Source organism: Onychomys torridus, chromosome 7 (assembly GCF_903995425.1).
Source record: "Onychomys torridus chromosome 7, mOncTor1.1, whole genome shotgun sequence".
NCBI lineage: Eukaryota > Metazoa > Chordata > Mammalia > Rodentia > Cricetidae > Onychomys > Onychomys torridus.
This window is the reverse complement of record NC_050449.1, coordinates 49,352,381-49,373,298: the sequence shown is the minus strand read 5'-3', so window position 1 is coordinate 49,373,298 and position 20,918 is coordinate 49,352,381. Positions and strand designations below refer to the sequence as shown.

The 20,918-nt window shown below is 53.0% G+C and overlaps 2 protein-coding genes across 4 annotated transcripts; one reads left to right on the top strand and one right to left on the bottom strand.

Moving 5' to 3' along the window:
• The first annotated feature begins 249 nt into the window (after positions 1 to 249).
• On the top strand, positions 250 to 11,247 carry LOC118587278 (alpha-mannosidase 2C1). 2 transcript variants are annotated; one of them, XM_036193125.1, is made up of 26 exons: positions 250 to 414; positions 694 to 816; positions 1,190 to 1,313; positions 2,383 to 2,453; positions 4,026 to 4,203; positions 4,471 to 4,660; positions 5,741 to 5,847; positions 6,012 to 6,122; positions 6,301 to 6,393; positions 6,504 to 6,620; positions 6,832 to 6,927; positions 7,006 to 7,151; positions 7,462 to 7,585; positions 7,917 to 8,038; positions 8,136 to 8,221; positions 8,318 to 8,473; positions 8,669 to 8,800; positions 8,924 to 9,023; positions 9,275 to 9,379; positions 9,460 to 9,616; positions 9,709 to 9,852; positions 10,161 to 10,270; positions 10,357 to 10,436; positions 10,608 to 10,756; positions 10,839 to 10,948; positions 11,026 to 11,247. In XM_036193125.1, exons 1-26 carry the CDS (start codon positions 314 to 316, stop codon positions 11,150 to 11,152), a joined length of 3,159 nt encoding a protein of 1,052 aa, XP_036049018.1. In that variant the 5' UTR covers positions 250 to 313; the 3' UTR covers positions 11,153 to 11,247. The 2 variants fall into 2 exon arrangements, with proteins under 2 accessions (XP_036049018.1, XP_036049017.1); XM_036193124.1 differs by having other exon boundaries at positions 251 to 414; positions 8,682 to 8,779; positions 8,929 to 9,023.
• An 803-nt stretch (positions 11,248 to 12,050) lies between these two features.
• Positions 12,051 to 20,284, bottom strand: LOC118586587 (endonuclease 8-like 1). 2 transcript variants are annotated; one of them, XM_036191642.1, is made up of 12 exons: positions 20,218 to 20,284; positions 17,359 to 17,720; positions 16,468 to 16,538; positions 15,837 to 16,292; positions 14,392 to 14,511; positions 14,239 to 14,302; positions 13,884 to 13,983; positions 13,429 to 13,556; positions 13,059 to 13,086; positions 12,836 to 12,900; positions 12,500 to 12,662; positions 12,051 to 12,355 (listed from the first exon to the last, which is right to left on the bottom strand). In XM_036191642.1, exons 4-12 carry the CDS (start codon positions 16,268 to 16,270, stop codon positions 12,285 to 12,287), a joined length of 1,173 nt encoding a protein of 390 aa, XP_036047535.1. In that variant the 5' UTR covers positions 16,271 to 16,292; positions 16,468 to 16,538; positions 17,359 to 17,720; positions 20,218 to 20,284; the 3' UTR covers positions 12,051 to 12,284. The 2 variants fall into 2 exon arrangements, with proteins under 2 accessions (XP_036047535.1, XP_036047534.1); XM_036191641.1 differs by lacking the exon at positions 16,468 to 16,538 and having other exon boundaries at positions 20,218 to 20,283.
• Between the last annotated feature and the right edge of the window lie 634 nt (positions 20,285 to 20,918).

Below are 20,918 nucleotides of genomic sequence, written 5' to 3'. Positions count from 1 at the left end.
ACCCAGGGCCTTGTGCTTGCCAGGCAAGCGCTCTACCACTGAGCTAAATCCCCAACCCTCCTACCATTTTATTTAAGGATAATTTACCCAGCTGTCTTGACAGCTGGGATGAGATGAAAACCGCGAAGGTGCAGCTTCCGGGTCTCACCAGGATGGCTCCCCAAAACCAGCATCTTGCAAAAGCCGCTGGTGTCCCAAGAAAAGCTGCTCGGGTTAGGAACTTGCTGGTCGAAAGCCGGAACCTTTGGTTCCAGGCAGTGCAGCGAGCCGGCAGCACCAAGGATCTTCCGGGGAGAGAAGTGGGTGCATCGCCATGGCCGCAGCGCCGCTCCTGAAGCATTGGCGTACCACTTTTGAGCGGGTGGAGAAGTTCGTGTCTCCCATCTACTTCACCGACTGTAACCTCCGCGGCAGGTGTGGCCCCTGGGCTGCGTAGCCACAAACCGCTTCCGTGCGCTCTTCCCTTCCCTTCCGGAGGGAAACCCAGGCTTCTGGCCACCCAGGCCGCGGAACAAAGTGCCCGCCGCGGACAAGGCAGGGCTGGGGAGCAGTGGGTAGAGGGTGGTTTGTGCTGCTGATCTGCCAGACAGTCCTCAAGGTGTTAAGCTGAAAAGAGTTTTCCGACCCCTCGGCTGGCTCACGGGTAAAAAGGGGGCGGCTTCAAGCACGCGCCCATTGGCTCTTCCTGCCCAGGCTCTTCGGGGACAGCTGCCCGGTGACACTCTCCAGCTTCCTAACGCGGGAGAGGCTTCCCTACAAGGAGGCGGTGCAGCAGAACTTCAGCCCTGCGCAGGTCGGCGACAGCTTCGGACCCACGTGGGTAACACCCAGCTTGGAGAAGCCCCGCCCCTCTAAGGCCTCACCAAAGCCACGCCTCATTGTCTTGGGCCCTAGACTGCTGTATGGCAGAGAGTAGCGCCCTCTGCTGGGAGAATCGCCTTCATCTTTGATGTCTTCACCTGAATATTTTCATCCCTGCCGCCTCTGTCCCTTTCCCTCTTTAGGTGAATGATCTTTCCCTTGGGTCTTTGTTCTTCCCCATTTCTCCGTTCTTGTGGCTCAAAGCTGAGTACCTTGTGATGCTGCAGATGCATGGAGAAAGTCTTAAGGCCCTGCTGACATTTAATTCAAGGGACTATGTCAGAACAGGGTTTCCACTCCCAGGCCCATCACAATAGCTCTCTTACAGATGGTGGACCTGCTGGTTCCGGGTAGAACTGGTCATCCCCGAAGCATGGGTGGGCCAGGAAGTGCATCTTTGCTGGGAAAGTGATGGAGAAAGCCTTGTCTGGCGTGATGGAGAACCTGTCCAGGTGAGGTACACCCCCCTAAATCCAGTCACAGCCACAGATTAGCCCTGGTTTTTGGAGAAGCCACAACTGAATGTCTGGCCCTTCAGAGTAGTTTCATGATTTCAGGACTGAGGGAACTGCCATTTGGACGCCAGTGTTATAAGTCCCCAGTTTTCATGACCTATTTTTATTGTATTTAGTACACACTTATTGGAGAAACATCAGATCATTCTAGAATAGTATTAAATAAGGCATTAAATTATCTTCCCATGAGTAATGAATCTCTTATCTCCACATCTCATTTCCCATATCTATAACCGCTTCTGTATGTTAAATGTCATACCAAGTTTAATCTTTGTAGTCCTATATGGTAGGACTTTATGTCCATTTATAGATTTAAAAAAACAAGATAGAGCTTTCTTCTAGGGTTCATCTGACTTCCATTCCGAATCCCAGTATCTGGGGTGAGAATTGTCCTAAAAAGAGGCAGAGCCCTACTCAACCTTCCTTCCTTCACTGGATAAACAGATGCCAGTGGGGATGAGCAGATCAGTCTCCACCTCCATGGACTTTTTATTTAATTAACTGAACCCAGGACCTCATAAATGCTAGGCAAGTGTTCTTACCACTCTGTTAATCCACTCTTCACACCCCTCCCCATTTAATTTGAGGAAGGATTTTTCTGAGTTTCCAAGATAGTAGCATTGACCTTGTTATCGTTCTGCATCAACCTCCCAAGTAGCTAGAAGTATGGGCCTATATCACCATATCTGGTTCATTCCATGTGATTTCCCTTTATATATTCATGGGAGAGAGGCCATCAGAAGTCACTCCAGGCCTCCTAACCCCTGCCCAGGATCCTTCCCATTAGATCCTCTGCGAATCCTCTGCTAGCAAACATGCTGTAGTAGGCTGGTCATCAGTTGGTAGGGCACTTGCTACCAAGTGTCCCTGATTAGTTTATCCTAGCCTTTCCTGGATGAGAAGACTCAGGGTTGGGTAACTGGATGGCAGAGCCTGGCTTCCTTTGGCTTTACACCTCCTTTGAATTTTCCAAAGTCCTCAGGCCCTGTCTTCTTTTCTTTACCAGGGTTTGACCAAAGAGGGTGAAAAGACCAGTTATGTCCTGACCAGTAAGCTGGGAGAAGGAGACCCCCGGAGGTGAGCGAGTCCCCGGGAACTAACAGGCTGGGAGGAGCTGAAGCCTGAGTGATCTCAGAAGTACCTAGCACATCTACCTTCACATACTTTGGTTATAGGAAGCTTGATTTTTTTTTTCCTGAATATAAAAATACTGTCTAGGGTTAGAGACAGGCAGGGCTCAACAGTTAAAAGCACTTACTACTTTTCTAGAGGGCCTGAGTTTGGTTCTCAGCACGCACATCGGATGGCTCATAACTGCTTATAACTCCAGCTGAATTCTGAGCGTACCTGCATGCATATGGCATTCATTTACACAGACATAAATTAAATCTTAAAATAGTTTTTCCTTTTTTGTGACACATATAAAAGAACACAAAGAAGTAAATCACTCCTATTACCCTTTTACCCAGAGATCTTCACATCTCAGCATTCATAGTCTCAAAATTTCTGTTAGTAAAAACTCTGTTTACCAGTTGAGAATCTACCTCTTTGATAGTCTGCACTCAGACCTTTTACATCCATTTTTTTTTTTCATATTGAGGGGGCATCTATGATGCCATAAAAAAAATAAGACATTATTGGTTTGTTTGGTTTTTTTTTGTTTTTGTTTTGTTTTTTTGTTTGTTTGTGTTTGTTTTTGTTTTTTGAGATAGGGTTTCAAGATAGGTTTGGAGGCTGTACTGGATCTCGCTCTGTAGACCAGGCTGGCCTCGAACTTACAGAGATCTGCCTGGCTTTGCCTCCTGAGTGCTGGGATTAAAAATGTGCACTATCAGGCCCGGCATGTTTTTTTGTTTGTTTGTTTTGAGACAGGGTCCTACTGTATAGTCCTAGCTGTCCCAGAAGTCACTATGTAGACCAGGTTGGCCTTGATCTCATATAGATCTTCATGCTTCTCACCTCTCAAGAGCTGAGATTAAAATTGGGTGCCACCATGCATGATGACATTATTGTATTTTATATTTAACTGTACACGGTTCCAAGCACTGGGAATGTGGTAAAGTGCCCTTGACAACAAGGGGAGACAGAAATATTCATAGAATTATGACCCTGCTGAAGAGTCTGGAAGAACACACCAAGAACTCCTCATGAGAATCGCCAGACTAGGAAGGGCAGGGAGAAGCAACAGAAGGCTCCCCATGACGTTGAGTTTATTAGCTCCAGCAGAGCACTCTGCTGCCCAGGTGCAGGTACAGCTGGGCTATGCTGGCTGGTGGAGCTTGATGCTGAAAGTCAGCCTTGGAAGAGTCAAACTTGTTTCTTGTGCGCTGAGGACTCTGAGACCAAGAATACTTCACACAGACAGCTTCAGATATATGAAGCTAAACAGCAGTGTAGCTCGTAGAAATCCAGACTTAGGCACTATCCTCTCTGCCCATAGCAGAACACTTCTCAGGAGGACATGGGCTTGAACTGGTATTTCTACTGTGATTCTCCCACAAATATACCTGATATTCCATGGGTGCCCCTGGGAAGTGGATCCTGGAAGTGAATGGGAGGAGTCAACTGAATGCCTCCGACTTGCCCTCTTCTCAAGCTCCCAGAATCTCTGCCCATTCAGTGGCCTGAGACTGCCTCTCTACATTATAGCTTGACCCTCTATGTGGAAGTAGCCTGCAATGGGCTTCTGGGGGCCGGGAAGGGAAGCATGATTGCAGCCCCGGACCCCGAGAAGATGTTCCAACTGAGCAAAGCTGAGCTGGCTGTCTTCCATCGTGATGTCCACAAGCTCCTGGTGGACCTGGAGCTGCTGCTGGGTGTGGCCAAGGTACTGGAGCCCCCACCCCCCACCCCCCCCCCCATCTTGAGCCCTGTTCCAGGCAGATTGTTTCTTGGGTCAAATCACTAGAACTCTGGGAATCCAGAGTCATAGTAGAATGTTCCTGTGTAAACAGGAATGGTATTGAGTTGGGGCACCATTGGGAATAAAGGATTAGAATTGGGGGAGCTTTGCTGAGAACCCCTGAGAGACCAGCTGGAGCCTAGTCCTGTAGTAGTGCTTGAGGAGGCATTAAAGTACAGAACCCTGCCACAGGGCCTCGGGAAGGACAACCAGCGCAGTTTCCAGGCCTTGTATACAGCCAATCAGATCGTGAATGTGTGTGACCCTGCCCAGCCAGAGACCTACTTAGCAGCCAAGGCCCTGGCCTCCAAGTTCTTTGGCCAACATGGAGGTGAAAGTCAACATACCATCCATGCCATGGGTCACTGCCACATTGATACAGGTAGGACACCAACCACTGGTTGTTAGGGTGTCAGGGGTACCCTTTAAACCCTGGCTGTGCCTGAAAAGCACATGATCCTTGGTAATTTTATTTTGCATTCTTTGGATCTCATTTTGCCCCATGTGTATAATGAGTTAGGGATATTGGATCATGGGCTCTTCTAGCTATGGCTTGCTTATCCTTCCAACAAAAGCTGGTGCCCTGAGAGGCCCTGTGACAGACATTGGATAGATTGTGGAGACTGATGACCCCAAAGTGGCCAGGCATGGTGATGTTGATTATGGAACTTGGGGCCCAAAGAGGTATTTAACCCAGCTAGATTAGGAAATCCAGAGAGGTTTCCTAGGCAGAGTGACATTTGAATCAGTGAGAATGAAAACACTGGAATTAGTTGACACAGGGACCCCCAAGCACAGGGCCAGGTTTCCAGGAAGGGTCAAGTGTTTGGCTTTGAACTTGATGAGTTCATAGTATCTCAGAGCTTTGGGTTTTGTTTACTTGCCCATTGTTACTGTGTTTAAGTTCAGGTGTTTGCTGTGTATCATTGGCAGGTTTTGGTAGCAGTCCTCCGGCCTCAGCCTCCTGAATGCTGGATTACAGGTGTGAGCCACCACACCCTGACATCCATATTTTTAACAAGATCCTTGCTGTGTTCATTCTGACTCGGCTAAGGCTTCTGAACATGCAACAGGGGCTCTGTCTGCTGAGCCCCCATGTGGTGTCCTGGGCTAATAAGGTTGGCCCTGAGGCCTATAGATCAGGAGGCACTGGAGGTACCTCCTATAGTAGAGCCTGCTCAAATGAGCCCATCCTCTGTCATGTCCTAGTACCCCTGCCACTGGGGAACCTGATTCTTAAAGTAATGTTCTTCCAGGGCCTGGTGCCTGTGGCCTGACAGTTGATCTCAGCCCATCTTCCCCCACCCTCCTACCTTGGAGGAAGGATGATACCACAAGGGTTAGCAGGGTAGAGCTGGATGGGAAAAGGGGTAGGCTGACCCTCCGGAACCCCAGACTGGGTCTGAAAAGGCTTGGGGGTGGGGCCTTGTTGTCTCTCTACTCTGGCCTCCTCTCTCCCTAGCCTGGCTTTGGCCCTTCAAGGAGACTGTCCGGAAATGTGCCCGGAGCTGGTCGACAACAGTCAAGCTCATGGAGCAGAACACCGAGTTCGTCTTCGTCTGCTCTCAGGTCAGAGGGCAGAGACATGGAGCAGGGTGGGCCTGAAGTTCCCTCTGGGGACTTCAAAGGCCAAGAGTGTTCCTTACTCAGCTGCCCATAGGGCTACCAGATGCTGGACCATGAGGAGGGTCCTTCTCACTCCTGGCCCAGCTCCTACCCCATTTTCCCCACAGGCACAACAGCTCGAGTGGGTAAAGAGCCACTACCCTGGCCTGCATGCCCGGCTCCAGGAGTTTGCCTGCCGTGGACAGTTTGTGCCTGTGGGGGGCACCTGGGTAGAAATGGTAAGTGCCTACTCCTAGCTCCATCCTCAAGCAGCTAGTCAGCTGGGCCTGAAATGAGCAGAGTGGACCCTGTATTAGAGCACCCCTTGCACCTTCCCAACAGAGTGAAGTTGGCCCAAGCTCCTACCTGTGTCCAGTCTGGTGCTAACCCCAGCTCTTCCTGCTGTCCCCTTGTCAGGATGGGAACCTTCCCAGTGGAGAGTCCATGGTGAGGCAGTTCCTACAAGGCCAGAACTTCTTTCTGCAAGAGTTTGGGAAGATGTGCTCTGAGGTAGGCTGGGGGCTGCCACAGCAGGCTGCACACAGGCACCACTGCGACTTGGCCCACAGGGTCTGAGACTGAGGCGGTTCCGCCGAGCGCTCACAGCCTTCTCCCTGCAGTTCTGGCTGCCAGATACATTTGGTTACTCAGCACAGCTCCCCCAGATCATGCGTGGCTGTGGCATCAAACGCTTCCTGACACAGAAACTGAGCTGGAACTTGGTCAACTCCTTCCCAGTAAGCAAGCCCCAGGGGTCAGGGTCACAGGGTTTGGATCCCACTTGGCCCTTCACCCTTTCCAGGCTCTTGAGGGTACCTGGACAGACCACTAAAACCCTATCCAGATTGTGGTAGGCCTCTGCCTGGATTACAGCTAACAGGGATGTGGATGGCCCACACTGCCTCAGGCCTGACTCTGGCCTCTCTCCTTGCCTACCTCTGCCGGCAGCACCATACCTTTTTCTGGGAGGGGCTGGATGGCTCCCGAGTGCTGGTACACTTCCCACCTGGAGACTCATACGGAATGCAGGGCCATGTGGAGGAGGTGAGGGGATATATAATGCTGGGGTTTCAGAGAGGGCTGGGTGTCCTGTCCTAGGCTGACCTGTCCCTCCCCATCTAGGTGCTGAAGACCGTGACCAACAACCGAGACAAGGGGCGGACCAACCACAGTGGCTTCCTCTTCGGCTTCGGGGATGGCGGTGGTGGCCCCACCCAGACCATGCTGGACCGCTTGAAGCGGATGGGCAATACTGATGGGCTGCCCAGGTCAGGCCTGAGCCAACATCAGCCCTTGGCTCTGGAGCCACCTTCCTGTGGCCCCACCTTCAAGCCCTTGCCTTGAGTCTGCCCTTGGTTTATGTAGGAGGCTCCTGGCCTATCCCATTCTTCCAAACTTCTACTCTGGGGATTGGGTGGAGGGAACCTCTGATGTAGGAAGGTGGCTTGACCCCACCAGAGTGCACTATAGACAGAGAATTTTCTAGGGGGTGCCTTCTCTGTTGGGGCCCTCTGGTCTGCCCTGTAGACGAAGGGAAAACTCTCCCAACTGGGAGCCCAGGCTTGTGGTTTTCCTCAGGGTGCAGCTCTCTTCTCCCGGACAGCTCTTCACTGCACTGGAGAAGGACTCGGGGCAGCTGTGCACATGGGTTGGGGAACTCTTCCTGGAACTGCATAATGGCACCTACACTACCCATGCCCAGGTCAGGGCCAGGCTACCAGCCTAGCAAACGGAGGGCCTTGGTCTTCACGGGGCTGTGTGGAAAGGGTGAGGAGGGGCAGAGGTGGAGTTCAGTGGGCTTCTCCAAGTAGGTGCTTAAAAAAGAGGCACAATAGCTGGGTTAATCCCACACACAGGCCGTAGGTGGGAGAGAACCTCTTGAGGGTTCTGGTGGGAGGCCTCTTACAAGTTTCCTATGAAAATCCATGTTCAAGAGGCCTTGGGAGGCTGTCAAGGGTTCTGAGCAGGAGAGAGCTTTGGAAGGTGTCCTGGTCACAGCAAACTCCAAGCTGATCCTCCCTCTCTGGGCACAGCTCAAGAAGAGGAATCGGGAATGTGAGCAAATCCTTCATGACGTGGAGCTGCTGAGCAGCCTGGCCCTAGCCCGCAGTGCCCAGTTCCTGTACCCAGCAGCCCAGCTGGAGCACCTCTGGAGGTCGGTCCACTGTCCCTTCCTGCTGCTCACCTGGCTTCTCACCCTCTCATTGGCTGCCCTTCCCATCCTTTCCTGTCTCTGCCTTTGGTGTCTGCAGGCTCCTGCTCCTCAACCAGTTCCATGATGTGCTGACGGGAAGCTGTATTCAGCTGGTGGCGGAAGATGCCATGAACTACTATGAAGGTGAGGCTGACCTGACTTCACAGCAGTCCTACTGTTCTCTGCCCAGGGCTAAGGGGAATCCGTTGCCTACCCATGATCAAACCCATCTCTCCTCAGACATCCGTTCCCATGGCAATACACTGCTCTGCACTGCAGCCGCAGCCTTGTGTGCTGGGGAGCCAGGTCCCGAGGGCCTCCTCATTATCAACACATTGCCCTGGAAGCGCACTGAAGTGTTGGCCCTGCCCAAGCCTGGTGGGGCTCACAGCCTAGGTATGAGCTGAAGGGGAAGGCTGGTCCGGCAGCAAGAGGAACCAAGGCTGGGCAACGTGGCAGGGGTACTCCCCCAGGGATCTCTATCTTGGGGTACCCCCATCTAAAGAGAAGTAGCTGCATCCTGTCCCACTCAACCTATCCTTAACCCGAGTAAGGTTTCTAGAAGGTCAGAGAGAGTACACTGATGCTCAGGCCTTGTCCCCAGCCCTGGTGACTGTGCCCAGTGTGGGCTATGCTCCTGCTCCCAGCCCTACATCTCCGCAGCCCCTGCTGCCCCAGCAGCCTGTGTTTGTGGTGCAGGAGGTAAGTCCCAGCAGCCTCCAATAGGGTGAGACCTACTCTGGGATGCTCCTTGGTCTTGAGCAAGATGCTGGGATAATGCACAGCTTTAAGAGGGTTGGGCTGGGAGTGGGGAACACAGTTAACTCAGCTTAAGGACTCTCTCACCCAAGACTGATGGTTCTGTGACTCTGGACAATGGCATCATCCGGGTGAGACTGGATCCAACTGGCTGCCTTACTTCCCTGGTCCTGGTGGCTTCTGGCAGGTGCCAACCCTTCATTGTTGTTAACTCCATTCTGGCAAGTAGACCCCGAACTCTACCCTCTTCCCTCTGTGCCCTAGCCACCACACCATCCAAGTAGTCCACAAGTGCGGCAAGGCTGGGACCCACACATGGGCAGGGCAGCCTGGGCTAGCAGTCCCTTAGCCCCTGGCCCTGTTAACCTGTCCCCACCAAGTACGACTGCAGAGAACAAGGTCATACTCGGTGAAGCACTTGTCCCTGTGTCCTTCCAGGGAGGCCATTGCCGAGGGTGCCCTGGGGAACCAATTTGTGCTGTTTGATGATGTACCACTGTACTGGGATGCCTGGGATGTCATGGATTATCATCTTGAGACACGGTACATAGTGGGCAGGCCCTGGGGGTACTTGTGGTTGTGGATACATGCTGCTCTGGCTTAGTCCCACTTTCACCCCACAGGAAGCCTGTGCGGGGCCAGGCAGGGACCCTGGTGGTTGGCACTGAAGGTGGCCTTCGGGGCAGTGCCTGGTTTCTGCTGCAGATCAGCCCCACTAGTCGGCTCAGCCAGGAGGTTGTGCTGGACGTTGGTTGCCCCTATGTCCGCTTCCACACTGAGGTAGAAGGGGCGGGGTAGTGGCCTTCCCCAGATGGGGCTGGTGAGGAGACCTAATGCCCTTCCCTTGTCCTCGCGCTCCATTCCACTCCCAGGTGCACTGGCATGAGGCCCACAAGTTCCTGAAGGTGGAGTTCCCTGCTCGCATACGGAGCCCCCAGGCCACCTATGAGATCCAGTTTGGGCACCTTCAGAGGCCTACCCACTATAACACCTCTTGGGACTGGGCTCGATATGAGGTCAGTCATGGGGACCAGGGAAAGGGTAGGACTTGGACTCCCCTGACTCAGACTAGTTTTTGTGGTCTGTGGGCAAGAGGAAGAAAATGCCGGACACCTGTGCTTTCTACCGCGGGCCAGGCGTTTGCTAAATACTTCACTCTGCTGTGACCCCATAGCCACTGTGAGCATTTCACAGACGAGGAGGCGGGCAGATGGGGGATGGCGTGCCCAAAGCTCCTTGAGCGTCCGCTAGGACCCAACCGTGGGCTCCTATTGCAAAGAGCTTTGGGGTAGAGCCACCTACAGGCCTTGGGTCTGCCCTTCAGGTGTGGGCCCACCGCTGGATGGATCTGTCCGAGTGTGACTTTGGGCTGGCCCTGCTCAACAGCTGCAAGTATGGGTCGTCAGTCCGAGGCAATGTCCTCAGCCTCTCACTGTGAGTGCAGTGCCTGCCGGCCCAGGGCTGCGGGGTGTGGGGGCCTCATGTGTGAGAACTCCAGCCCTTCCTTTCTCCCGCTCCAGCTTGCGTGCACCCAAGGCCCCGGATGTTACTGCTGACATGGGGCACCATGAATTCACTTATGCCTTGATGCCACACAAGGGTAAGTACCAGGGTCATGGGGCCCTTCTGTTGCTCTTGACACCTCCTTGCCCTTCCCTGAACCTCCAGCAGGCACTGGGGTAAACTGAGGCAGCCTTGTCCCATATCCCCTGCATAGGCACTGTGGGGGACTCGTGTTGTCCACATGTGTTTCTTTCTGGTCATTCCCCAGGTTCCTTCCAAGAAGCTGGTGTTATCCATGCTGCCTACAACCTCAACTTCCCCCTGCTGGCACTGCCAGCTCCAGGCCCGGCACCTGCCACCACCTGGAGTGCCTTTTCTGTATCTTCGCCAGCAGTAGTGCTGGAGACCATCAAGCAGGCAAGGGGCGGGAGAGTCTGGGGAGGTCCCGGGGATGCACAGGTTCTTGGCCCCGCCTACTGCCCCCCCCTTCCTTTCGCAGGCGGAGAAGAGCCCTGAGCACCGCACTCTGGTTCTAAGGCTGTACGAGGCCCACGGCAGTCACGTGGACTGCTGGCTGTACACATCTTTGCCGGTTCAGGAGGCCATCCTGTGAGTGGAGACGAGAGAGGTGCGGGTGGGAGCCCTGCCCGTGCCAGCCCTTACGGCCTCCCCTTTCCTCCATCCAGTTGTGACCTCCTGGAGCAGCGCGACCCGACTGGTCACCTGACCCTGCAGGACGACCGCCTGAAGCTCACCTTTTCTCCCTTTCAAGTGAGGTCCCTGTTGCTGGTGCTGCAGCCTCCACCTAACTGAATCGTGTCTGCGGAAAGCTTTGGGAACTCTCCGGTCCACCTTCCCAGCCCGAAACACGCATCTGGGCAATAAATGCTTACACTGGCAGCCCCGTGCGTGCGTGAGCCTCGCTGCTCCTTTTAGGGCCACTCTGGGCTGTGGGAGGGTAGAGAGCTACTTGCCAGGGGCAAGATCTAAGGTTACCTGTGTGTGCAGAGTCTGGCTTGTGGCCCCATCTGAGAGACTGGAGACCTCAGGTGACCACAAGCCAAGGGACCTGAGAGGCTTCCTCCTGTGTTAGAAAGGCTAGGGCTGGACAGAGGCCTGGAGGCTGCCGCCGCCATCACCACACACACACACACACACACACACACACACACACACACACACACGTGCATGCACACATCCCCCCCCATATCTTCCCATCCCCCCCCTCAACTGGGAGGAAAGCTTTAGGCAAAGGTTTAGGCTGGAGGTGCAGCCCACCATAGGCACTGAAGAATCTTGGACTGCAAGAGCTATGACACCTGGGTTGCCTGAGCCCAGGTCTGCAGAGGGCTGGCCCTGCAAGGCAGACCGTCCTCCCATTGAGTCTTGTGGGGGTAGGGGTGGAAGGCGGGGGTTACATTTGTAAATAGGTGGAGCCATGCAGCAGGCCTTTCCAACCTGGCCTTCCCATACCCCATGCAGCCGACCCCAAAGTTCAAATTCATTAGTTTATTAATGTTTTTCACATGGGCTTTTAAAAATGTGGAAGATGGTTTATATTTATAAACATCACACGCCAGGAGGTGTTGGCCCACGCCTTTAATCCCAGCATGCAGGAGGCAGAGGCAGGCGCATCTCTGAGTTGAAGGCCAGCCTGGTCTACACAGAGAAACCCGTCTTGAAAAGACAATAAAAATCAGCAGGGTGTATGTGGCTCACACCTGTAATCCCAGCAATTATGGAAATGAAGGCAGAAAGATCAATCAGGAGTTCATTGTCATCCTCAGGTACATATGAGCTCAAGGCCAGCCTAGGATATGTAAGACCCTGCTTCAAAAAGGTTGTGCAGGAAAAGTCACAGGGCCCTACCAACACAGCTTCCAGGGATTCAGACGCCCCTAGATTCACAGCAAGGGAAGGACAGACCCAGCAAGGAAGCCTCTGTCTAGGAGGCTGAAGTTCCCCCAGCCTCCCGGGATCGGGTATCAGCCTTGTTCTTCCGGGGTCTGCGGCCACCTGTGGGGAGAGCAGGTGAGGCAGTGACTGTGTGTCCTGTCTAGGCCTGCCTCCCTCTGCCCACCCTGTTACCTCCCAGCCTCCCTGAAGAGCCACTCCCCGGGGTCCCTTTCCAGCTCCAGGAGGATGTTGAAAAAGGTCCACCTGTGGTTTCCGGTCGCCCCCTTCTCTTTCCTTTCTTGGGGGCTGTGGGGGTTTCCTGCTTTATTTGGAGGCTGGTCCCTTCAGACTGTTGAGCTATACTCTTAGGAGGGGGTTTCCTGGCCCTCCGAGTCCTGGAAATGGACTTGCCTGGAAGCGGATGGTCCTGGATAGAGAAGATGGTCCTTACTAGCTTTTCTTCCTGACTGTAGGATCTACCACGGACATTCCCCACCATGCACCCACACCCCCTTGAGAAGGAGACAGCTGGCCAGGAGCCTGGCCAGAGAAGTGGAGTTGACAAGAGTTAAGTGCAGAGGAGGCTGGGCTCATTCATACCTCTTCTGTGTCTTCAGCCCCCAGCTGTGTCTCCTGTGGCTGCTTCTTTTTTCGGGACCTGCCCCCTGGAGGATATTGTGCTGGACTTAGCCCTAGGGCTTCCGTCCCTCTCTAGACTCTTAGTGCTGGGTGACTCCAAGGTTGTGGAGGGATGGGGGGATGGGTGTGCAAGGCCGGCCATGGTCCTTCCAGCTCTCTATCTCTTACATCAAGAGCTGCTTACCTTTGGGTGCCAAGGGTCCGGGATCACCCTAAAATGGAATGAGAACAATTCTGGAGTCAACCTGGTCTGGTGAAGGGGCCATTTTCCTTGGAGTGGCAGATCAATATAGTTCCCTGTGTAGAAGTCTCTGATTTCCCCCACCCCCCCCCCCCCCACAAGCTGCTTTAATCTGTTCTACTGGCTTGAACCCTGGGGTTCCAGGGAGAAGAGCATCACATGGAGAACTATACACTCAGGAACAATGTGATCTTTGGCAGGCCTGCACAGGCTAAGGTAACCTCTGCCTATCTCAGACCTCTATCTCCTATCTTGTTACCCCACCAGCTTTCCTAGGGTCTCCATTTGCCCATGTGAGCAGTAGGGCTCAAACCTGGAACCAGATGGTACGGCCATGCCGGTCTCGCAGGGAACTCATGCCTGGCATGCCATAGCACTGCAGCCAGGCTCGAAAGGCAGCAAAATCTTCTTCTCCACGGTCTGGCCCGTAGCCTTTGCCCCCTGAGGGACAGAGGAACCAGTTAGAGGTGAGGGGGTGTTGTGGAGTGGGAGGAACAAGGAGTCTGGTTCGACATGGCTCAGACCTCAGCTAAAGAAGCTGATGGACTGAGTCAGGGCCACACTACCTCCCCCCACACTCTGGGTCCTGGTCCCTCTCCATCAGCAAGGTGAATCCTGTCCCTCCTGCTGCATTGGAGGCTGGGAAACTTGCCAAGAGACCTGGTCTGTTTAGCAAACTCCCATCCTAGGGCCAAGATGACAGCTGCCCAGCATCACACAAAGACTAAAGCAGAGATCAGTGGCCATCCTGGCTTCCCCAGGCCTCACCCAGCTGAACCACTTCCTTGGGCACCAAGTGACACAGTTCCAGCAGGTCTGGGTTCTGCAGTTTGACCTTGATCTTCTGGCTCAGGGTCAGCTTGGGGCTCTGAAGGGCGTGGGCAGAACCAAGGTGTTAACAAAGGGTACTCAGCCCACCTCACACTGAAGACAGTGGACTTCCCCTCTAAGCTTGGCAAAACCTTTAATGTGGTTCACACCCCTTCCACACACTTGATGGGCTAAGGTAAGAGATACCTGACTCTACACATACCCTTGCCACCCACACCAGCGCACACATACACACACACACACACACACACACACACACACACACACACACACATTTGTACACTGTCCTCACCAGCCGGTACTGCTGCAGGGCCTCTAGAACTGTCCGGGCCTTCTCGAAAGGGGGGATCTTCAACCTGGGATGGTGGAGTGGGCCCAGGCTAAGTAGTGGATGTGATCACCCATGCCCCACCCCAGCTGTTGTACCCACAGCCTGCCTGCTGACCGGTATAATATCTCTGCCCGAAGGTAGTTGCCAATGCCATTGAAGAATCTCTGGTCCAACAAGGCCTCGCAGATGGGCCGGTCAAAGGCTTTGTCTGATAGGTTCCGAAGTACATTGTTCCTGGAAGGACATAGGCTGTACGTATGAGACTCATCCCACACCCCAGGGTAGGGATGAAGGGCTAGGGAAGCAGTTGTGTGTGCAAGGAGAAACGGGCCCAGCTAACTCTGGTCTCAGCACTATTTAGGCAGCTGGAGCCTTTGTTCTCCCATTTGTGACATGGGAACAACATGGGATTGTTTATTGTTAAAAAATGAAAAAAAACACCCAGCTAGGCATGGTAGTTCACACCTGAAATCCCAATACTTGGGGGGCTGAGACAGAAGGATGAAGGCAGTTTGGGGCCAGCCTTACTGACATAGTTAATCCCAGGCCAGGCAGGGCTCTAAAATAAGACTGTGTGTGGAGGCTCTGCCTGCAATCACAACACTGAGGCAGTAACCCTACTGCCTTGAGTATGCTGACACACACACACACACACACACACACACACACACACACACACCCTGTCCCAAGCAGCTGGAGGACTCTGGAAACAGCTCTGAGGTCCATCAAGAGATGAAACAGAACCTGTTGCCCAGCAGCCTGTGGCCCCAACTCCCCAGGAAAGATGAAGCAGTGATAACCCAGGGCTAAGGACAGTGGTTTTCCTGGGCCAGCCAGGAGTCAACTGTTTCTGTGACACCAGAGATGTGACCAAGTCTAGGGTCAACAGAGGCACAAAATCTGTTCCCAGGAAGAAAAATGAGAATGTGCCAGGTCCACCCCAGGCCTGCACACCTGCATTTCTTGCCAAGACTCTCCTCCAAGATTTACACAGCTGGTCCCATCCGCACTGGCCAGAAGATAATCTCAGCTCAAAGGTCACTCCTCAGGAGGACTGCTGTGCGCCCCACCATTGGGCAAAGGTCTGTGAATGTATTTTGTGTGTCCTGGCCACCTGCCTTACCTGCACATCATCAGTGCAGTGAACAAAGGGACCACACTCACCTGTCCACTGCTGTACCCTACAGGGCCTGGCTTGGAGCAGTGACTTTCTTTAGAGGAAGGTATTGATAATGGGGACAGTCACAGGAGACCCCAGGACAGAGACAGGTGGGCAGGCAGAATGTGAGGACCATCAAAACCTGACTTACAGTCACTAGATCACCCTCTCCCCATTGTGGGGGTAAGGGGGCCACCAGGAAGCAAAGTGGGGTGCTGGGCCCCAGCCCAACTCTAATGCTGTTCCGTGTCCTCAGGACGTCTGCCTGTCCTCTGGACTGCCCTCTCTCACACTTTTGCTGCCCTGACGCCATCTCGATCCACAGATGGGGCTGAGGCTGGGGAGGGGTTAGGATTTGTTCCTTGTGGGCCTGGCTGGGATGCTACATACCCAGTCCTACCTGAACTGTTCATACTCCAGCAAGACACAGGGTCCACGGCCTGGCTGCCATTCACCCCCAGGGTCCCAGTGGCCAAAGCGACGGATATCCACGAAGCAAAGGGCAAGCCGGGGGGCAGGCGGGGCCGTGTAAAACCGTAGATGGGCATGGGGCGGCAGGGCATCTGCAGATGCCAGCTGGAAGGATCCAGACATACCAAAGCGGAAGACAAGGGACAGTGGCTTCTGAGGGGGCTGGGCACCAGGCAGGGGGCTCAAGGTCAGGCGCAGCTCCTTGCCTCGGGCCAAGGATGAGATATGGTAGGCACTGCTCTCAAAGGGCACCTCGGGGTTGCGGCTGACAGAGGACTTCTCCACACACCCGCCAAATACGAGCCCCTTACATGTCTCATTTACAAACTGGCTGGCCAGGTGCAGCTCTGGGCCCTCCGGCATTCTGAAGGAGGAATGGCGGCCCCTGTAGAGGGCAGAGAACAACAGGTTGTACCAGAAGATACCTGTTAAGTGGAAATTGTCACCAAAGTTTTACAGAGTAAAAGGCAGAGAGGCACACAGCCGTCTAGGATAGGCAGGAACATGCTGACCTAGACACAGCCCGTTTCCCATCCCAAGTGCTAGCAAGGACAGGGTACCGGGTGGCTGAAGCTGGAAGGCAGGGCGGCTGTCTTGCTCACTAATGCTTTCCCTCCATGGGCTTCCACACCTGGTTTAGAACACAGTTCAGATCTTTGCTGGAGCCTGTTACCTTGTGTCCTCTGAGCTCCTCCACCCACCCACAAACCTGTTTGTTCCTCTCATCTCCAAGCCTTTGCCCCTACTGTCCGCCCACCACACACAGTAGGACGTTTGAGGGAGGCTTTCTTTCTCCACATCCACATCTTGACTTTGGAGCTCCCAAAGTTTAGAGGTTCTCACCATCTGTCCCAGCCTCTCCCTGCTGGCACCCCAAAGACTGATCATTCATCAACCACAGCTTAGACTGCCGAATCTCTCTAGCATCCATGGAGGTAGAAACTCAACTGAGTGTTGGGCCAGCAGCAATAGACCTCGCCTGCTATTACCATAAAGACAGGACAGAGGGGCTCCGTCCCCTCTCAGCTGCCCTGTAGCCAGGGCAGGGAGCAGAACTAGGAAGAGGGAATGCTTCGTTTGTGTACAGCCCTGTTCTCACAGACCCCAGGGGTGGGGTGGGGTAGGTATAGCGGGGTGTCAGGAAGGACCGGGCTCTGGTTCTTTGCCCTCGCCCTCACACCCTCACATCCTCTTTACTACTTGTAGGATTTGAGGTGAAGGTACTTGTCGGGAAGACGGGCGGTTTAGCTAGGGGCAGATGCCTCGGCACCAAAACGGATTCGGTTAGCAGAACACCTTCAGAGTCCTAGTTTTATGAGGAGGCGGAGCTCCCTATGGCAACCCCCCCCCCCCCATACAAAATCTTGCGTTCCCTGCCTGCCCAGGGTCCCAGATACTTTAGATTTTCAGTTCCACTGAGGACCCGTATCGAACCCATCCAAACTGGATACCTGCTCTGGTTGAAGCTCAAAGGAGGCTGCAGCCACTAAGGGGTAAATCACCGCGTCCTGCCGAACCTCGGAGCGCGCTGGGAGAGGACGTAGCCGCCCTGGCCCCTGATGGGAAGTGTAGTTCCTCGGGCAGGCGGAGCAGAATAGAGTGGAGTTCTTCAGTTATGGGGATCCCGGGTGTTGGGCAAGCTTTGGGGCAGTCGCGTGGCCCGGAGGTGGCGAAAAAGCCCGCCTTACGGTGAGCGGGGCCACAGTCAGAATTGGTGTCCGGAGTCGCAGCTGCCTGCAGTTGATGTTACCAGTCTGGCTAGGGTTGACACCCGCAGCCGGAAACGGCTAGGACTGGGTAGAGCCAGCTGCAGCTGTGTGCAAGACACACACACAGGTGCATGATAAACAACCCCTGGGGACCCAAGATGACCGTAAATGTGAATGCAGTCAGACATAACATATAAACAACATCATCACTGCCCGCGGAGCGGAAAGTGAGTGAATCAGGCAGTAACTTTTAAAATTGAATCCGCTTAAGAGGGTTCTGTGGGGGAGGGGTTCTGTGGAGCCTTGGGTAAAGTCAGGATTTAGGCACAAAGAGCTTGCTTGGTCTGACTGTCACAACCTCAGACACAAAAAGTGTAGACAAGATACTTTTTGCCAGGCACAACGGATCAATGCAAAGTGCAGGAATAACCTGAAGAAGTGCTGTGTGGTGGGCTGTTGGGGGGTGGGCTAGGTTGAGGACAAGAGAGGAAATACTGTTAGGGCTGAGCCTCAAAAAGCCCTCGGAGGTGGAGGTAGAAGGGTTTAAAAAAGTATAAAAGAAAGAAAGCAAGCCTCTGCAGGGTATTTTGCATTTTCCCTGTGCTGACCAACAGCCAGGGTTTGCCCTTCTATTTATTTACTTCTCTGTCTGTCTCCCTCCCTCCCTCCCTCCCTCCCTCCCTCCCTCCCTCCCTCCCTCTCTCTCTCTCTCTCTCTCTCTCTCTCTCTCTCTCTGCCTTTTGCTTGTGTCTTAACATGTAAGCTCTCAGCTTCTGTCCAGTGCCTGCCTGCCTTCCAGATGCCATGCTCCTGGCCACAATGGTCATGGACTCACCCTCTGAAACTGTGAAGCCCACCCAACTCTCCCGTAGGTTGCCTTCCTCGGCCATGGTGTTTTGTCACAGCGACTGGAAAGTAACTAAGACACCCACTAGGCCTGGAGTGACTATGAGTTTTTTAAAAGGTGTATTTTGTTTTTATTTTAAGTATATAAGTGTTTGCCTACATGTATGTATGTGCTCCATGTGCCTGTCTGAGGCCAGAAGAAGGCTCAGATCGCTGGAACGAGAGTTATAGAGGATTATGTTCCACCAGAGGGTGCTGGGAGCCAGAACTGGGTCCTCTGAAGGAGCAGCAAGCACTCTCCTCTGTGGAAATCACCTCTGCATCCCTGAAGTAGGAGGGTTTTGTATTTTGTTTCATTTTGTGTTTTTGAGACAGGGTCTCCCTATATAGCCCTAGCTGACCTGAAACTTGCTGTGTAGACCAGGCTGGCCTCAAACTCACAGAGATCCACCTGCCTCTGCTGGGATTAAAGGTGTGTGCTACCACACCTGGCTGAGTGTGACAAATACACACAATTATACAGCTGCTCCCCACACTCAGGAGATAATACCCATGAAAGCATACATTCAGTAGCCACAGAGCAGAAACCACCTCAACAGCTATCTGTGGATACACAGATGTTTAAAACATGTGGCATACATACTGGCTGGAGAGAGAGCTCAGGGGTTAAAGCACTCTTCCCATATTCAGCCAATCTTAGTGGTCTTCCTAAGACCATGACCAAGTTTGGTTCTCAGCACCCACATCTGGCAGCTCGCCACTAGCTCCAAGGGCATCTGAAACCTCTGGTCTCATCAGGCAGTTGTGAGAACATGAACTGTCGAGCACACGTGTGCATGTGCACACGCACAGATTATAAAGATAAACCTTAAGAAACGTAGTACACAGGATATAAGCTGAGTGGAATATTATTCACTGCACGCCACAAGCAGCAGCATAGATAATCTTGAGGACATTATGCTAAGTGGTAGATCAGTCACAGAAGGACAAACACTGAGATCCCATTTCTATGGGGCATCTAAATTAATCAAACCCACAAAAGGAGTCCGTAGGACGGTTGTAGAAAGGAGGAGAGGAAGCTGATAGTAGGGAGAAAGTTTCAGTTGCCCAAGATGAGTAACTACCCATGGGATCTATAGTTAGCACGGTTGTACAACTCTTCAAAGGGATGGCGCTCATGTATTCATATTGTTGTTGTGGACCACAGTGCATACATATGTGGAGGTCAGGGGACAGCTTGCAGGGGTCAGTTCTGCCGGTTGAAGCAGCCCTCTCTCATTTATGCTGCTGTACTGTTCTCCAGCCTCGCTGTCCCCAGAGCTTCTGGACAGTTCTGTCTCCACCTCCCCTTAAGAGGGCTGAGATTATAAATGCTAGCTAGCTACGATGTCCTGCTGTTTACATGGGTTTCCAGGGTCAAAAAGCAAGTACCTGTCCTGCACCATCTATGTTAACTGCTCCTGTCACATTATAGGGAGTACATTTTATCATCTACTCAGCAATTTGCCCATGCCGTTATACTTACTAGCTCATTCCTCTTGAAAGTAAAAATATTCTCTTGTGTAGCCACTTTGTTTATGCAGTTACCACCTGGGGGCATCTGGGTATGTGACTGATTATTCTTCAGCACCATGCAAATATCCACTTTCACATCAACATTAATTTTTTTTTTTAAAAGACAGAGCCTCACTGTGTAGCCCTTGCTTTCCTAGAACTGGTATGTAGACCAGTCTGGCTTTGAACTCAGAGACTCACCTGCCTCTGCTTCAGGAGTGTTGGGATTAACGATATTGACTCTCCCAGCCAGCTTTGTTCTTGTTTTTCAAGACAGGGTTTCTCTGTGTAGTCCTGTTTGTCCTGGATCTTGCTTTGTAGACCAGGCTGACCTCAAACTCATAGAGATCCACCTGCCTCTGCCTCCTGAGTGCTGGGATTAAAAATGTATGTTATCACTGCTCAGTTTCTCAGCTTAATTTTTTTTTTTTTTTTTTTTTTTTGGTTTTTCAAGACAGGGTTTCTCTGTGTTGCTTTGCACCTTTCCTGGAACCTGCTTTGGAGAACAGGATGGCCTCGAACTCACAGAGATCCGCCTGCCTCTGCCTCCCAAGTGCTGGGATTTAAGGCATGTGCCATCACCACCCAGCTCAGCTTAATTTTTTAAAATTGCTTTTTTCTGTGTGGGGGTGGGGGCTCACATGTGCAGTGCAGTCTATCTGTGAAGGTCAGTGTTAGCATTTAGGCATCTGTACAGGCCTGCCCTTAGGGTCCTGACAGGATAAATCCTCAGCTGCAGCCACTAAGAGCACCCCCTGAGTGCATTCAATATGTTTCCTTATAAAAGGCCAGCCTAGCCCACCTCCTGTCTCTTTCTCTTCTCCTCCTTCACTCTCGCCCCCAGGGACCGGTCTCTGCCCCCTTCTCTGCCCCTTCTCTGCCCTCCCCTCAATAAACCTCCC

What these genes read in the sequence shown, in the direction of transcription:
- LOC118587278 (XM_036193125.1), top strand. Translation starts at nt 314, where the DNA reads ATGGCCGCAGCGCCGCTCCTGAAGCATTGGCGTACCACTTTTGAGCGG. An exon ending in TAAGTCCCAGCAGCCTCCAA is followed by an intron (nt 8,801 to 8,923) that starts TAGGGTGAGACC and finishes GGACTCTCTCAC; the next exon opens with CCAAGACTGATGGTTCTGTG. An exon ending in CCGGTTCAGGAGGCCATCCT is followed by an intron (nt 10,949 to 11,025) that starts GTGAGTGGAGAC and finishes TCCTCCATCCAG; the next exon opens with TTGTGACCTCCTGGAGCAGC.
- LOC118586587 (XM_036191642.1), bottom strand. Translation starts at nt 16,270, where the DNA reads ATGCCGGAGGGCCCAGAGCTGCACCTGGCCAGCCAGTTTGTAAATGAG. An exon ending in CGGGCAGAGATATTATACCG is followed by an intron (nt 14,303 to 14,391) that starts GTCAGCAGGCAG and finishes CCACCATCCCAG; the next exon opens with GTTGAAGATCCCCCCTTTCG. An exon ending in GCCGTACCATCTGGTTCCAG is followed by an intron (nt 13,087 to 13,428) that starts GTTTGAGCCCTA and finishes ATTCCATTTTAG; the next exon opens with GGTGATCCCGGACCCTTGGC.